Source organism: Salvelinus alpinus, chromosome 15, assembly GCF_045679555.1.
Source record: "Salvelinus alpinus chromosome 15, SLU_Salpinus.1, whole genome shotgun sequence".
Taxonomy (NCBI): Eukaryota; Metazoa; Chordata; class Actinopteri; order Salmoniformes; family Salmonidae; genus Salvelinus; species Salvelinus alpinus.
In genome coordinates, this window is record NC_092100.1 from 49,911,643 (window position 1) to 49,929,893 (window position 18,251).

At 44.2% G+C, this 18,251-nt stretch overlaps 1 protein-coding gene across 1 annotated transcript; it reads right to left on the minus strand.

Annotated features, from left to right (window-relative positions):
- Positions 1–3,040: 3,040 nt before the first annotated feature.
- LOC139540257 (matrix metalloproteinase-15-like) lies at positions 3,041–17,938 on the minus strand. The gene is made up of 10 exons (XM_071343939.1): positions 16,996–17,938; positions 10,788–10,936; positions 10,394–10,516; positions 8,691–8,998; positions 8,342–8,503; positions 7,170–7,552; positions 6,916–7,054; positions 5,801–5,951; positions 5,445–5,560; positions 3,041–4,864 (listed from the first exon to the last, which is right to left on the minus strand). Exons 1-10 carry the CDS (start codon positions 17,110–17,112, stop codon positions 4,392–4,394), a joined length of 2,121 nt encoding a protein of 706 aa, XP_071200040.1. The 5' UTR covers positions 17,113–17,938; the 3' UTR covers positions 3,041–4,391.
- Between the last annotated feature and the right edge of the window lie 313 nt (positions 17,939–18,251).

Consider the following 18,251-nt stretch of genomic DNA (forward strand, 5'->3'; position numbering starts at 1 on the left):
TATGAATAAACCAGATTTGTTTCTATGTCATCCGGCACCTCAGAGACAGTCAGAATGTCACATATGCTGCAATGGAACATGAAACTCCTGAAGGTTCATCTAGCCACTTCAGAGACCATGCTGATTATAACAGTCATTGGTGAACTATTTTTCATGCACGTGAAATAGTTTTTGCAATGTCATGTCATGTGGGATCTTGTGGGGAGCTTTGACTTTGGCTCATGCTGGCAGCTGTTGCGTTGTTGTGTATTGGCATTGCCAATAATCGCTCTCCACATCCTGCTTGAAGATAATAATTGCCAGTACTTGAGCCTGTGATTAAAGTAGCTCTGTTGTTTTGGTCTTATGAAGCTGGAACCACATTGTCTGGCAAAACCTGACGTTTAAAGAGGAAATAGAACAGCACGTTTCAAGGCATAACCTTCATCACACACTACTGATAAGCTGCTTTAGAGGCCAACGAGTTACCGCAGAAGGAAAGACAGGAACAACAGTCAGGAAAAGGATTTCATCAACTGTTAGAGAACATGCTGAAAAACCAACATGTGTGGCTGTTCTGCCTTTTGTGGGTCTCTAAAACAACAATTTCATTATTTTATCTTGAATATAATCAAATTCAAATAAAAATGCATTCTCCAACTGTACATGCCATCCCATGTACAGGCCAAGTGAGATCAGGTTGCACCCACTCTGTCGCACCAACAAAACATGTACTCTGCCACACTAGTATACCTGTAGAGAACCTGTGCATGCTGGCCATTTAATCTCAGACTGACTTTCTCTGATAGATTATCCCTTGCCACTTGATATTGGGCCTAATCTGAGGATCATAGCTCAAACTGTGCACCTTTGATTTCTTTGCATCAAAGCAGGCGCCAGTAAATTACTACATTATAAAGTCACAAAACACACTGCAGCAGTGCTGCCTAAAGTGCTATGCAGAAGTAGAGGATTCGCCCCTGCAGACGATAGCACTAGGAGTGGTCTGTACCACCTGCTCTGTAACAAACAACTGCGCAAACATCATCAAAATGAACTATTCAAGTGAACTATTGCAAGGCAATGAACTATCGCAAGGGTTATCAATTTGCGCAACACCACCCCAACTACTTTTAAATATTCACATATACCTGTAAATATCCACACACAAGCATCACAATCTGTTTTACAATAGAAGCACACCACAACGCTGACATCTCACCAACACATTTGACAAGAAACCCCTTAGTAAATCTGGTCAAGTTACTCAACGTGCAGAGACTAGGTGAAAAGGTAGTAGTTATATATCTTACCTGTATGTTCAGTGGTGCAGCAGCATACCTGACAGGGACACAGAGCCCAGGACGGACAGCAATGTTCTGGCTGGATTAGGATGAGACTCGCCTAACGGGATTATGGACCTGAAGGACGGCACTATCCTCCTGAGATTAGCAATGAGAATAATGAAAACCTCAGGCCATATATGTACCCCAAAGCCCCAGGTCCAAACTTACAAGGTTCTATACTGTAGAAGTTTGAATAAATGTAGTTGTTTGAGTTAATAAAACAGTTTGAACTTTTAACATGAATACGGCGTCACTGTCAGCGGAGTGCCATTTGGAGTGGTACTCAGTAGTTAACACTGTAGCTACTATGTACAGAACGTGTGTATCTCTCGCCTTATAACTGTCTGTCTGCTCGCTGCTAGTGTAACTGTCTATCCTCATGATTGTGAAATGTACATAGCACAGACGTCACTCTTGTTGTGGTGTGTGGTTACAGTTTGGGCTATAAAAAGGTGTCCTTGTAGTAGCCAGTGTAATCCCTGTAGCACACGCCAGGGGATCATTACCTGTGATCCATGTCTGTCAGGTACAATCAGGGACTGAATCACTTCTAGGAAACAGGACAGGCACTCATCACATGGCATTACAGTAGGTTTGCCTTGGGCAAATGAACGGCCATTGCTTTCCTGATATCTGAATACTGTGTCCAGGAAGATTACCGTGTGATAAGCCACAGGGGTAGCGCGAGAGAACCGTCAGCCTCAGCAGAACAGGGGATTGAGCATCCAGGTTAAACCCATAGCAATTTAGAACATCTATGACGTGGGGGGGGTCACATCGGTCCCTTACAGCAATCTCTAAAGGCTGCATCTTGTTCCGGCATCTGCAGATGTTTTGTAACATCGGCAGACATCAGTGATTAAGCCCTGTCTGCAGGGTTCTTTTGTAGGGTCTGTTAGATCCCCTGTCTTCGAGTACCCCCAAGTTTGCACTTAAAAAAAAAAATCCCCACACAGGCTAACCTGGGGGGGGATCCACAGGTGGATAAGATGAGAAACACTGCTCTATGGCTCTGTCTCTAGTGGAGTTCTATAGGGCTGACCGGCTAAAAGGCAGGCGATCCCATAAAGAGATAAGGAGGGATAAGCCAGGAGGAAGAAGGCCATGACACCTCTGGGTGACCAGGATGGAAGAATGAACATGGTGGTGCCATACCATCCTCGATTCTGATTGGACAACACGCAGTGGCGACAGGTAAGCGTTAGCCAGTTCCATTAGAGGAAATAAGCACGCCAGAAAAGGACTGCTTAGAGACAGGGTAGAAGGACAGCATGGAGAAAATGATAGAGAGAAAGTAAGAAAGATGGGTAGTCTGTAGAATCCAGAAAGAGAAAGGTGGCGGCAATGTCTGAGTTGGGTGATTGAAGCTAATCCTGATTCACCGTGGCGCAAGTCGTCAGTGAGGTGCTCTCATACGCACACTTTAAACCATTTAAGGCTATTCCATTTTGAAATAAGGCTGTGTTTAAAGTAATTTGACGTCAGCGGTTGTATCTATAGTATGTCACGGTAGCGTAGAGAAGTCATTCAGAGCAAAATAATACTGTCCAGTCAGTTTTCCATGCAATACTCATTGATAATAGTAGATACAAAGACTCCCTCTTTTGGTCATGCTTAGAAATACAGACATGACATTAACTGCTGTAAGAATACATAGAATGCACAATAGCCTGTTAACAATAGCATGCTCACCCCAAATTGCACACAAAGACTTGTTTGCCATAATTCAATGTTTTATTTTGAAATCCTTATACATTTCATACATTTGTGTAAAGGCTTTACATGTCCTGCATGCATCATTTAACTCCGCTAATGTACAGAGAGCACAACACAAAATGTCGTGCAAATTTTCAAACGTAAAAAAAACAAAAAACTGTATTTGTTGCTCTCCAACAACCGACTAATACAAAACACAAACAATAAATGACAAAACACGGGTGATTCACAACCGACCACAAACCTGAAGCATATACAACCATTTTTTGTTTACATGTGCATAGTGGCTTTGCCGAGGAAAAACCTCTATAACTAATGATCTTCATCTGTCTATTGCGCAAAACAATAATTGCACTCTGGGTGTTGTATAAAAAGTGTTTTGCCTATGAATGATGGAAGTTGGCACACAAAGAGTTGGCAACAAAGGAAGAAGTCCCACAGAGGGGCATTTTAATTTAAAAAATTGTTTAAATGGCAACAAAGAGTTGTAAGACATCATTTATGGTTAAGTTCAACGTGAATACTCCAACAGACCTCATCACAAACCCCTGTGACCTATCATCACAGATTAGAACTAAAGCCTCTCCTAGGTATAGAGCAGATTCTCAGATGGAAACAGAGACTGCAGATGGAGTATGTCTACAGTGAAACATAGCAGCGGGGGAGGGGGAGTCTCACAGGAAGACATCTCCAGCCAAACCGCTCAGAAGAAAAAAAGTTTTGAAAAATAGGAGTGGGGCTCGCTAATCTAGGTCAGCAGGCACAATGCCAATGGAGCTCCGCTCAGCCCCTCCCCTTTCCCCCCCCCCCCCCCCCCAAGAGAAAATAACTGACTAATCAGCAACATCTGGGTAATGTCAACCAGACCCAGCTCCGTTCTAGCAGCCTTCCTAAATATGTGTACCATGAGATATACCACTTTTTGAACCCCTGTATTTAATTTCGCCCCAAGGGGGTCTGAATATCAATATCTAAATCGGCCCTTTTGTGGATAAAGTCCGGGCCGTTGTAGACTAGAGGAAAGACACAGTGGGAGGTGGTGGTCTTGTGTTTTCAGCACACACAACAGTTAGACATTCCTTTGCTGGTTGTAGACAGGCACCACCACTCTGTTTTATAAGGACATTTGTGGAAATCTTTGGCTTGAACACATAAAACTACAACAACAAAATATCAAAACACTGGGTGTTAAAATTGCAAATTGTCTGTTATAAACTGGTTAAGGAGGAACAATAGGGAGATTATGTGCTTGTATTTGTATGCAATGTTTGTGTGTGTACGTGCGCGGACTGTATGTGCCTGTGTATGGTGTGTGTGTGTGTGTGTGTGTGAATCCAGATCTGGAGCACATCAAACCCACTCTTGCAGGGATCGTTTGCAATGGACCAAAAGTCTGGGTGCCTCTTTCTTCTGCAGGGTGTTAATAATAGCATAGATCAATAGTAGGATGCACAGCACCAGGACCAGGGGCACAGTCACCATGATCAGGGTCATAACCTTGGCCTCATTCTCAGCCATCCTCACCACCACATCCACCTCTTTGTCCTCTGCATCAGGTTCATAATCCACATCGTTGGTGTAATCCGTATCTGTGTCTCGGTCGACATCATCCGGGTCTGAGCCAATTGGTGGTTGTGGTTTTGGTTGGTCCACTGTGGGCCACTTGCGGCCTGTTACTGTATCATCTGTATCGGGGTCCACATCCGGTGCTCCATCACAGCCCATAAAGTCTTTAAGGATGGATCTAGGGTAGCCTGGGTCATCTTTCATTTTCTGGTTATCAAACCTCCAGTACTTGGAGCCCTTGTAGAAGTAGGTGTAAGCTGGTTCGGTAGGGGAAGACAAAATATTGTTGAGGCAACTGTTGAAATGCACTGTGGGAATTTACTGTGAGCATGCTATTTAAAAAAATAAAAAATAAAAAAAGTCTGAGCCGTTGTTAATCTTTTTGGGGTATGCATCTTCTGATCCAACTGTTTATTCATCATGACACAAGTTTGTCACACTTCACAGGATAGTGTCATTGCCGAGCTGTGCTTTACAGTACTGTGAAGTTTCAATTGGACTAGAGGCTGTTTTTAATTCTCCTTCACAAGTACCTTTCCCTTTTGATGAAAAAATTTAAAAACTACTTATCAGGAAGACATTTGGGCCGTCAGATTTGTTTGGTTTTTTTCACTACAGGAAACCACTTTGAAAAGCATTAGCTGGGGTGGGACTTTAGGATAGATTCTGAGACGTCTACATTAGAATACTTTTGCCAGGCACTCGATTTCTGGGTGAAGCATGGGCGACCTCTCCAAACCTAAGATCTCATGCGTCCCAACCCTTTCCCCTCTCAGCTCAGAATCTATAGCCTCCCTCCATTTTTACGGACAGTTTCCCTTATAGTGACTCACTCACCGCCATCGTCGCTGAGGAAGGCTCCTTTAGGAGAGGATGGGACGTTGCCCCACCTGGAGACAGGTTTCGGGTAGTCTCTGTCACCGGTGCGGGACTCTTCATCAAAACGCCAGTATCTGCAGGAGAGGACGGTGACAAATCAGATGATTAAACACATAGCAGTTAAATGGGCTGATGATTACTACCGCAAACAACTTATGTCTTTCTGTCTCTCAAAAGTCAGAGCTAAAACTGCTCTCCCTTGACTAAATGAATGTCATTTCACTTGCACATGTATCATTCCACACTACATCAGTCAGTTAGTGTAGATTGGGTATGGTAGAGTAAAGGCAAGGCATTCGGGGGCATGTGGTCACCTGTCTCCTCTGAAGAAGTATGTGTAGCCGGTGGGCTCCCACCAGATGGCTGTGTCGATCCTGTCTGAGGGGATGCCCTGACCATACTCTACCAGGGGCTGGGGGTAACCAGGCACCACATCAGCCTCCCTGAACACCCAGTACCTGTCCCCTACAGAGGGAGAGGAGGAGAGGGTAGAGGACAGAGGAGAGGACAGAGGACAGAGGAGAGGGTAGAGGACAGAGGAGAGGGTAGAGGACAGAGGAAAGGGTAGAGGACAGAGGAGAGGACAGAAGAGAGGGTAGAGGGCAGAGGAGAGGGTAGAGGACAGAGGAGAGGGTAGAGGACAGAGGAGAGGACAGAGGACAGAGGAGAGGGTAGAGGACAGAGGAGAGGGTAGAGGACAGAGGAGAAGGCAGAGGAGAGGGTAGAGGGTAGAGGAGAGGGTAGAGGACAGAGGAGAGGACAGAGGACAGAGGGGAGGGTAGAGGACAGAGGAGAGGGTAGAGGACAGGGTAGAGGGTAGAGGGTAGAGGGTAGAGGACAGAGGAGAGGGCAGAGGACAGAGGGTGGAGAGGACCATCAAGAAGGGGAAGACGTGAGAAGAGAGGAAAGAGAAGTTAAGCACAGGTTTCATTTGCAACATTTGATGCCAGTGATTTGTTACTATCTCAGATTCAACAAATAACAGAGCCAAAAAATGTAGCACTCTTAAAAAAACACTAAAGAACATTCAACCGCTGTATACAGACTACTGATGCAACTATTGGTTGTCCTTTGTGTGAGAACACACAGAAAGTTAAAAGAGTCCGAACACAAAAATAAATGGTGCAGCCCGTACCCCTGCTCTACTCTACTCTACTCTACTCCAAGTCTTATTCTCTACTCAGACTGAAACCTTAGAAATCAGCATCTGGAGCAGCGACTGATGCAATCCATCCAGGCCTGCCAGCTGCTTTCCACTGCTGCTAGCTGCACCCCATGAACCTATTCCCGACTGTAGTTTTAAACATGAGGAATGCAGCGGAGAAGGATGATATCTTGGTCATTGTGTTTCTAGAGTGAACGCACCCAAGTAGATTTCAACAATTTAACAAAAAATAAACTTCATAAGAGATTCAAGGAAAATACAGACCTTTGAAAAAGACAAATTTCCCGTCGTGCCGTTCATAGCCAGAGTCTATATCATCAGGTAGTCCAACCCAGAAGACAGAAATGGGCATTGGGTAGTTGTCCAGAACATGATTCCTCCTAACTCTCCAGAACCAGCGACCCTGGAAAGGACAGAAGACACCGTCCGAACATATTTACTAACTTCATCCTCTTTGGGAGATTAGTATGAAGTATGAATTAATACAACTAAACAAAAGAATAGCTCTGCTTCTCTACCTTGAAGACGAACATCTCCCCTCGCAGCATAGTGACCGTATCAAAGTCCCCGTCACAGATGTCCAGGGCGGTGTGGTCTGGCTGCACAGGGCGACGAGGCTCATCTCTCCTGATGTAGGGGGTCACCGGCACAGGGTCAGGCCAGAGGATGGTGGGTTCTGGGTCAGGTATTGGAGGGTGAGGTGCGTCGGTGGGATCTGGTTCTGGTTGGTCTGGGGTGTCAGGGTCATAGGTGGGGCTGGGGGGGGCTGTCTGGAGAGAACTATAAGGGGGGGTGGTGGGGTTTAGATCTGGAGGAGCAGTGGTGGTGGGGTCTTGGTGAGGGACGGTGTCATCACTGGTGGTGGTGGGGGGGTCCTGAGTGGGAGCATCGTTTGGAGGTCCTGCACAATCCAAGATGATGACGTTATAAATTCCACTAGTTTGAATGAATTAATCTAACACATATCCCCCTCTCTGTTGCTTGGTTGCGCGCGCGAGCACACACACACACACACACACACACACACACACACACACACACACACACACACACACACACACACACACACACACACACACACACACACACACACACACACACACACACACACACACACACACACACAGAGAGAGAGTCTAATTTTCCACTCCGTGCTGTGGCAGGAAGCCCATGGAGCTTTTTGGAAGGAAGCCCTTCTGGTTGCACAGTGACAGAGAGAGGAAAAACAGACATACAGTACTTACACAAGACTTACAACCTTTAAAGGGATACTTCAGGATTTTATCTACTTCCCTAGAGTCAGATGAACTCGGGGTTAGCATTTTTGCGTCTCTGCGTGCTGTTTGAAGGAAGTTGCTAACTAGCGCAATTGCTAACAACAGTTCATCTGACTCTGAGGAAGAAGATAAAGGGCCTCATTGCCAAAATCCCGAAGTATCTGTTGAACTATGAGTGTGAACTACGATAAGGATCACTAAATACTATCTTCAGTGTGTCTGCAGTGCACATACAAACATTCACTAGTTCTATGACACACAAAGGCACAATGACTTCTATTCAGTCATGGACAGAGTAGGATCATTGTAAAAGCATGTATGGCATGCTGTGAGGGAGAATCTCAATTGAAGGGGGTCTATTGTGTATGTGTGTGTGTGCGCGCACTGTAGGGGCCTGAGGAAGGGCTCCTCACCATATATCTTCTGTATTCCACTCCTGTCATCCTCTGGGAGTGAGAAGGTCTTTGTGTCCATGTACTGGTAGAGGGGAGCCATAATGGCATTGGGGTTGTCAGAGTGCTCCAGGCCCAGAGCATGGCCCAGCTCATGCACCGCAACCAGGAATAGGTCGATACCTGGGAGGAGAGGAGGGAGGAATGGAGAGAGGGAGAGAGAAAGATGGGAAGAGGAGAACGAAAATGAATATCAAAAGATATCAATAAGGAATTCATTTAGAAACAAATGACATGGAAATAGTAACGGTCATTTGTCTGTATGTAATGACTGACTGAGGAGACAATGGGGACAAAGTGTCTATCTAACCTGATGGATTATGGTTGTCAAGTGTCCACGGTTCGTCTGCGTCAAAGTGTGTGTCTCCGCCCATCCCGGGCCCTGGGTAGTAGGCATGAGCCAGGGATCCCCCTTCGCCGTCAAACAGAGACATGTCTCCATGGAAACCAGAGGCAAACAACAGCATGATATCTAGCGCGTCCTGGCTGCTGTTGGTGATGTCTTGGAAGGCGATTTCTTCAAAGCTCAGTGGTGTCACATGCTCCCACACCAAAAAGGCCTTGCGGATGGCTTCTCGTGTCCGCTCCTCACCGACCTTTGGGGTAGTATTCATAATGCTGGGAGAGGGGGTTGAGGAAAGGACAAGATATTCTTAGTACTTACACATACAACACTGAAAAAATATAGAAATGCAACATGTAAAATGTTGGTCCCATGTTTCATGAGATGAAAAAAGGTCCCAGACATTTCCCATACGCACAAGAAGCTTATTTCTCTCTCGATTACATCCCTGTTAGTGAGCATTTCTCCTTTGCCAAGATAATCCATCCACCTGACAGTTGTGGCATATCAAGAAACTGATTAAACGGCATGATCATTACACAGGTGCACCTTGTGCGGGGACAATGAAAGGCCACTCTAAAATGTGCAGTTTTGTCACAAGACAATACCACAGATGTCACAAGTTTTGAGAGAGTGTGCAATTGGCACGCTGACTGCAAGAATATCCACCAGAGCTGATGCCAGAGAAATTAATGTTAATTTCTCTCAGATATTCTGCCTCCAATGTAGTTTTAGATAATTTGGCGGTACGTCCAACCCGGCCTCACAACCGCAGACCACTTGTATGGGCGAGCGAGCGGTTTGCTGATGTCAACGTTGTGAACAGAGTGCCCCATCGTGGCGGTGGGGTTATGTTATGGGCAGGCATAAGCTACGGACAACGAACACAATTACAATTTTTTTGATGGCGATTTGAATGCACAGAGACACCGTGATGAGATCGTGAGGCCCATTGTCGTGCCATTCATACGCCGTCATCACCTCATGTTTCAGAATGATAATGCACGGCCCCATGTCGCAAGGATCTGTACACAATTCCTGGATGCTGAAAATGTCCCAGTTCTTCAATCGCCTGTTTACTCACCAGACATGTCACCCATTGAGCATGTGTGGGATGCTCTAGACTGATGTGTACGACAGCGCGTTCCAGTTCCCGCCAATATCCACCAACTTCGCACAGAGGAGTGGGACAACATTCCACAGGCCACAATCAACGGCCTGATCAACTCTTTGCGAAGGGGATGTCGTGCTGTATGAGGCAAATGGTGGTCCCACCAGATACAGACTTGTTTTCTGATCCACTCCCTTACCTTATATTAAGTATCTGTGACCAACAGATACATATCTGTATTCCCAGTCATGTGAAATCCATAGATTAAGGCCTAATGAATTTCTTTCAATTGACTTATTTCCTTATGTGAACTGTAACTCAGTCAAATCTATGAAATTGTTGCATGTTGCGTTTATTTCTTTGATGAGTATATATAGAGAGGGTCATTATAAATGATGTGTTGTCAGTGGTTTATACACATATGGGAACGCAGGTCTCTTTGACATGTTGTAAATACTGACGCTTTGCACGGCCGTCAGTTCAGGCATGGGGAAATCTGTGAGATTCCCAAAATGGATTTCTTAGAATCCCCCAGCATACATAGACCTATACCACACACCTGTAGGTCAGATGGTTCTTGTCCCACTTCTGGCCAGTGAGAGTGTAGCGTTTCCGCCTCATACCGTTCTCAGTCTGCCCAAAAGATTTGTCTGGGACTCCACAGCGAGGCCTTCTCATGGCACTAAAGGGAAGAGAGAAAAACAGAATTGAAAAGAGCCGTGATAACCACAGATAGGATTAGATATGTTGATGTTCATTTAAGGTTAGAGATCCATACTCCTAGACCAGGAGGTGCAACTTTTATCTGCCTCAGAAATGCTCTATAAATGTAATCATGACCCTACATTGTCTTGGCAGCATTATCAATTTAGTCTATCAGGCTGTACAGTCAACCTGGAGGGCTTCAGACACTAGGAGAATAGTATAATTTCGGCTGTCAGTGCCATCCATACGTCAGTGTGGCATCGTCCATCTCTCCAGTGACCTCCAGGCCATAGAAGCGCTGCATGTCGCTGACAGCATTTGACAGGATCTGAGAGGACTGCATGGTGGACATCTGTCTGCTGGCCTGGGACAGGTAGCCAAACCTCCGCAACCACGACTATAATTACACAACAGGGATAGAGAGATGGACAGATGGAGAGAGATTGAGCGAGTGAGTGTGTGTGTGTGTGTGTGTGTGTGTGTGTGTGTGTGTGTGTGTGTGTGTGTGTGTGTGTGTGTGTGTGTGTGTGTGTGTGTGTGTGTGTGTGTGTGTGTGTGTGTGTGTGTGTGTGTGTGTGTGTGTGAGAGAGAGAGAGAGAGACAGAGAAAGAGTCAGACAGAGATAGAGGAAGCGGAAAAGAGAATGAGAGAGAAACAACAAATGGAGAGAGAGGGGGGGTTAAAAAAGAGAAGAATAGAGACCGAGAAGACAGAGAAACAGATGGTTTCTATGGAATTCCTCCTTTGAGCACTTATTGGCAGCTTAGATATCTACTGATCCGATCCTGTGGTTAATAGGACCGACAGAGCAGAAGTCATGGGGTCTAACAGTAAAAGCTTTGGAATGTAAGCAGTTAAAGGGACTGTTTACCCAAATTACAAAAAGACACATTGGTTTCCTTACCCTGTAAGAAGTCTATGGACGAGGTATGGTAGAAATCCATGCCTTGATTTACTTTCCCTGGCACTGTTTCCACATGCTAATGTTTTAGCATTTGTGGTACAAATCCCATTCAAGTATTGGGACTGATATTAGCATTGTTCGTGCATCATGTTCAAAACATCTATGTGAATTTGTTGAATTTACAATCAATTTTAGATACTTTCGGATGATTTGGACATGATGCGCGAAAAATTATAATATCGATCCCATGACTTGAATGGGAGCTGTGCCACAAATGTGGAAACAGTACCAGAGAAACCAAACCATGGATTACTGTCAAACCTTGTCCAGAGACTGTTTACAGGGTAAGGAAACCAATGTGTCATTTTGTAATTTGGCTGAAGTCTCTCTTTAACACAAAACAAATAACTTACAGTATATACAGGAAATGTAAAAAAAATAAACAATAAAGATTAAACTGTCTATATTCAACTGTACTATATACAGTGGGGAGAACAAGTATTTGATACACTGACAATTTTGCAGGTTTTCCTACTTACAAAGCATGTAGAGGTCATATGTACACTTCAACTGTGAGAGAAGGAATCTAAAACAAAAATCCAGAAAATCACATTGTATGATTTTTAAGTAATTAATTTGCATTTTATTGCATGACATAAGTATTTGATACATCAGAAAAGCAGAACTGAATATTTGGTACAGAAACCTTAGTTTGCAATTACAGAGATCATACGTTTCCTGTAGTTCTTGACCAGGTTTGCACACACTGCAGCAGGGATTTTGGCCCACTCCTCCATACAGACCTTCTCCAGATCCTTCAGGTTTCGGGGCTGTCGCTGGGCAATACGGACTTTCGGCTCCCTCCAAAGATTTTCTATTGGGTTCAGGTCTGGAGACTGGCTAGGCCACTCCAGGACCTTGAGATGCTTCTTACGGAGCCACTCCTTAGTTGCCCTGGCTGTGTGTTTCGGGTCGTTGTCATGCTGGAAGACCCAGCCACGACCCATCTTCAATGCTCTTACTGAGGGAAGGAGGTTGTTGGTCAAGATCTCGCGATACATGGCCCCATCCATCCTCCCCTCAATACGGTGCAGTCGTCCTGTCCCCTTTGCAGAAAAGCATCCCCAAAGAATGATGTTTCCACCTCCATGCTTCACGGTTGGGATGGTGTTCTTGGGGTTGTACTCATCCTTCTATTCCTCCAAACACGGCGAGTGGAGTTTAGAGCAAAAAGCTCTATTTTTGTCTCATCAGACCACATGACCTTCTCCCATTCCTCCTCTGGATCATCCAGATGGTCATTGGCAAACTTCAGACGGGCCTGGACATGCGCTGGCTTGAGCAGGGGGACCTTGCGTGCGCTGCAGGATTTTAATCCATGACGGCGTAGTGTGTTACTAATGGTTTTCTTTGAGACTGTGGTCCCAGCTCTCTTCAGGTCATTGACCAGGTCCTGCCGTGTAGTTCTGGGCTGATCCCTCACATTCCTCATGATCATTGATGCCCCACGAGGTGAGATCTTGCATGGAGCCCCAGACCGAGGGTGATTGACCGTCATCTTGAACTTCTTCCATTTTCTAATAATTGTGCCAACAGTTGTTGCCTTCTCACCAAGCTGCTTGGCTATTGTCCTGTAGCCCATCCCAGCCTTGTACAGGTCTACAATTTATCCCTGATGTCCTTACACAGCTCTCTGGTCTTGGCCATTGTGGAGAGGTTGGAGTCTGTTTGATTGAGTGTGTGGACAGGTGTCTTTTATACAGGTAACGAGTTCAAACAGGTGCAGTTAATACAGGTAATGAGTGGAGAACAGGAGGGCTTCTTAAAGAAAAACTAACAGGTCTGTGAGAGCCGGAATTCTTACTGGTTGGTAGGTGATCAAATACTTATGTCATGCAATAAAATGCAAATTAATTACTTAAAAATCATACAATGTGATTTTCTGGATTTTTGTTTTAGATTCCGTCTCTCACAGTTGAAGTGTACCTATGATTAAAATGACAGACCTCTACATGCTTTGTAAGTAGGAAAACCTGCAAAATCGGTAGTGTATCAAATACTTGTTCTCCCCACTGTATATATCAAATCAAATCAACTCAAATGTTATTTGCTGAAAACAACAGGTATACAACAGAATACAACCTTACCGTGAAATGCTTCCTTACAAGCCCCTAACCAATATTGCAGTTCAAGAAAGAGTTATGAAAATATTTACCAAATAAACGAAAGTAAAAAATAATAAAAAGGAACACAATAAAATAACACTAACGAGGCTATGTACAGGGTCAATGTAGCCCTTACACAGCCTGGAGGTGTGTTTTGGTTCATTGTCCTGTTAAAAAACAAATGATAGTCCCACTAAGCGTAAACCAGACAGGATGGCGTATCACTGCAGAATGCTGTGGTAGCCATGTTGGTTAAGTGTGCCTTGAATTCTAAATAAATCACAGACAGTGTCACCAGCAAAGCACCCCCATACCATCACACCTCCTCCTCCATGCTTCACGGTGGGAACCGCACATGCAGAGATTATCCGTTCACTTACTCTGCGTCTCACAAAGACACGGTGGTTGGAAACAAAAATCTCAAATTAGGACTCATCAGACCAAAGGACAGATTTCCACTGGTATAATGTCGATCGCTCGTGTTTCTTGGCCCAAGCAAGTATCTTCTTCTTATTGGTGTCCTTTAGTAGTGGTTTCTTTAAAGCAATTCGACCATGAAGGCCTGATTCACGCAGTCTCCTCTGAACAGTTGATGTTGAGATGTTGTCTGTTACTTGAACTCTGTGAAGCATTTATTTGGCTTGCAATCTGAGGTGCAGTTAATTGCAGATTTCTGAGGCTGGTAACTCTAATGAACTTATCCTCTTGCAGCAAAGGTAACTCTGATATAAAATATATTTTGATTTATTTAACACTTCTTTGGTTAATACATGATTCCATATGTGTTATTTCATAGTTTTGATGTCTTCACTATTATTCTACAACGTAGAAAATAGTAAAAAATAAATAAAAACCCTTAAATGAGTAGGTGTGTCCAAACTTTTGACTGGTACTGTATATTTATTCACTACTGTTCAAAGGTTTGGGGTCATTTAGAAATGTCCTTGATTTTGACATTTTTCTTTTTTTGTCCATTAAAATAACATCAAATTGATCAGAAATACAGTGTAGACATTACTAATGTTGTAAATGACTATTGTAGCTGGAACAGGGCGATTTTTTATGAAATATCTACATAGGTGTACAGAGGCCCATTATCAGCAACCATCACTCCTGTGTTCCAATGGCACGTTGTGTTAGCTAATCCAAGTTTATCATTTTAAAAGGCTAATTGATCATTAGAAAACCCTTTTGCAATTATGCTAGCACAGCTGAAAACTGTTGTCCTAATTAAATAAGCAATAAAACTTACCTTCTTTAGACTAGTTAAGTATCTGGAGCATCAGCATTTGTGGGTTCGATTACAGGATCAAAATGGCCAGAAACAAAGAACTTTCTTCTGAAACTCGTCAGTCTATTCTTGTTCTGAGAAATGAAGGCTATTCCATGTGAGAAATTGCCAAGAAACTTAAGATCTCGTACAGCGCTGTGTACTACTCCCTTCACAGAACAGTGCAAACTGGCTCAGAATAGAATGAGGAGTGGGAGGCCCCGGTGCACAACTGAGCAAGAGGACAAGTACATTAGAGTGTCTAGTTTGAGAAACAGACGCCTCACAAGTCCTCAACTGGCAGCTTCATTAAATAGTACCCGCAAAACACCAGTCTCAACGTCAACAGTGAAGACGCAACTCCAGTATGCTGGCCTTCTAGGCAGAGTTCCTCTGTCCAGTGTCTCTGTTCTTTTGCCCATCTTAATGTTTTCTTTTTATTGGCCAGTCTGAGATAGGGCTTTTTCTTTGCCAGCATCCCAGAGTCGCCTCTTCAAATTGTCATTGATAAAATGTAATTGTGTTCATTAACCGTAGCTTATGCCTGCCCATAGCATAACCCCACCGCCACCATGGGTCACTCTGTTCCCAACGTTGACATCAGCAAGCCGCTTGCCCACACAACGCTATACACGCTGCCATCTGCTCGGTACAAATAAAACCGGGATTCAACTGTGAAGAGCACACTTCTCCGGTGGCCATCAAAGGTGAGCATTTTCTCACTGAAGTCGGTTACGACAACGAATTGCAGTCAGGTCAGGACCCTAGTGAGAACGATGAGCATGCAGATGAGTTTCCCTGACACAGTTTCTGACAGTTTACACAGAAATTCTTCAGTTGTGCAAACCCACAGTTTGATCAGCTGTCTGGGTGGCTGGTCTCAGACGATCCCGCTGGTGAAGAAGCCGGATGTGGAGGTTCTGGGCTGGTATCGTTACATGTGGTCTGAGGTTACGAGTCCTGTTGGACGTATTGCCAAATTCTCAAAAATTATGTTGGAGGTGGCTTATGGTACAGAAATTAACATTTAATTCTCTGGCAACAGCTCTGGTGGAAATTCTTGCAGTCAGCATGTCAATTGCACGCTCCCCTCAAAACTTGAGACATCTGTGGCATTGTTGTGTGACAAAACTGCACATTTTAGAGAGGCCTTTTATTGTCCCCAGCACAAGGTGCACCTGTGTATTGATCATGCTGTTTAATCAGCTTATTGATATGCCACACCTATTAGGTGGATGGACTACCTTGGCAAATGAGAAATGCTCATTAACAGGGATGTAATCAAATTTGTGCACAAAATTTGAGAGAAATAAGCTTCTTGTGTGTATGGACTTTTTCTGGGATCTTATATTTCAGCTCCACATTTTACATGTTGCCTTTATATTTTTGTTCAGTATATATATATATATATAATATACATATATACACACACACACCATTAATCTAGCCAGAACCAGAAATGTATCTGGCTGTAAAATCTGGCATGCAAGATTAAAATACCATTAATAATCCAATGGAAACAAAGAATGACACCCGACCAAGACATAGCACAGAGAGCTTGCCTTGCTAACCCCTTGAAAGGGAAATTTAAAAACGTAATGGTCCCACTGAGCACAGCTGGAAAGTTAATGTGTTCTCTGTAAACAGGCATGCATTGCACACACACGACGCACAGGCGAGTGAGCGAGCTGGAGAGCGAGAGAAATCAGCCACCATAAAGACAACTGGTCAAAAGTGATCTATCTGGATGTCTTGCGCAACATGCCTGTTGGAAAAACAGCACAGTCGGTAAGGAACACATTTTGTGATTTACAGGCATGTAAACTGAGTTTTAACCTACAGATCAAACCTTTCCCCAACACATAATTACTCCTAATATGCCTGCCATATGTGGAAGTGAGAAAGTCTGCGCACCAAATAGATCCATTAATTTGCGCATGACCTGTTGACCAGCGATGACAAGAACATGAGAAGTCATTAGAATATGAACAGATCAGTCAAGACCATGTAGATCATCACCCTCTGACCACCAGGATAATATAGATCATGGTCATACAAAGGTGGACTGCCACGATTCCGTTAAAAAAACATCCACACATTCATATAAAATACTGCACCTCTGCGTTGAAAGTGTCATCGTCCGCATTGGTCACAAGCCTGTTGCACAAGAGCAAGACGAGCGGAGCCATTTGTTTCCACAGCCCCAGAGGAGCGCGTCTCCAAAGGATTGCCATCTTTGTACGCACTCGTTAGCCCGTGAGAGGGATTTTCACAGTCAGATGTGATTGGAAAGTTCTGTCAAGTGATGAGTGAACCGCTATGTGACTACATACACTTTTAGTTACGTTCAAAATACAGTTTCTCTTGTATGTTTTATTAGTTCTCTCCGCACTTCAACCCCTGGACATTATTTAGGTCGCGGTGCGCTCAAATCAGATCGCTTGCAAACTATCCAAGTTTCCGAAACAGGTCGGCTTAATCTCACAGGAAGAAATACTTAATTTGCAATTTTCCCCAAAGATGTGATCACGGGTTATTCAAAGCCCGGAGTCAGTTTTTCTGTTAAATCCCATGTCCTAATGTCCCACACGGTCTAATGGTTAAACGGTCATTTCCTCTGTCGTATTACAGATATCAGACTGCGTGCTCCTTCCACTCTACACATTCAACAATAGCTTTCCTGCACGGGGAAGTATGAGAGAGAAGAACAGGAACGAAAAAAAGTATTTTAGTTGCAACAAGCTTTGTCTTCTTTGTGGTACGATTATGTATCCATCCAATGCACAATGCACGTTGCTGAAAAACTTCAATGTGGAGGATAACCTGTAGCCTGTAGGCTAATAAAAATTTACAAAAATGCAATTGTCTGAAATTATTTCCCCCCAAGTAGCCAGAAGGCATCCGTTAGATTTCCTTATTTCCCCTCAACCACAGCATGCCTCTTGCAGGCTGTGTTGGACATTGATAGTCCAATAAAGTCACTGCCTTCTGAGATCTGCTAGAAAACAAAAAGGGAGTAGTGACTTTCTGCTAGAAAGAAGGGGAGGATAGTGGTATACATACTGTGGTGTGTCTATTGGACAAAGCAATTTTCCTCTGGAAAGTAACTCCCCTTGTCTGGCAACCCAAACTCCTTGCTCCAGCCAAAAACGCTACGCCCACGGACTAGCGAACGGCAAGATTTAAGGACAAGTGCTACTCGGGATCCGTGGGACGTCCACCCCTCTAAATCCGAACCGTAACCTAACCATAACCCTTACCTAACCATAACCATGTTACATTTCAACTTCAATGGGATAGGGACGTCTCAAGTACTCCGGATAGCACGGACCAAGAATAATTTAGTGCGAGTCGTCAAGGTAGAACTCCTCTG

Bases quoted from the DNA above. Each gene is read 5' to 3' on its own strand.
- LOC139540257 (XM_071343939.1), bottom strand. From the start codon at position 17,112: ATGGCAATCCTTTGGAGACGCGCTCCTCTGGGGCTGTGGAAACAAATG. The intron at 7,055-7,169 runs GTAGAGAAGCAG...TGTCCTTTCCAG, and splicing joins GGGAGATGTTCGTCTTCAAG to GGTCGCTGGTTCTGGAGAGT. The intron at 5,952-6,915 runs GTCTGTATTTTC...CTCCCTCTGTAG, and splicing joins GAAATTTGTCTTTTTCAAAG to GGGACAGGTACTGGGTGTTC.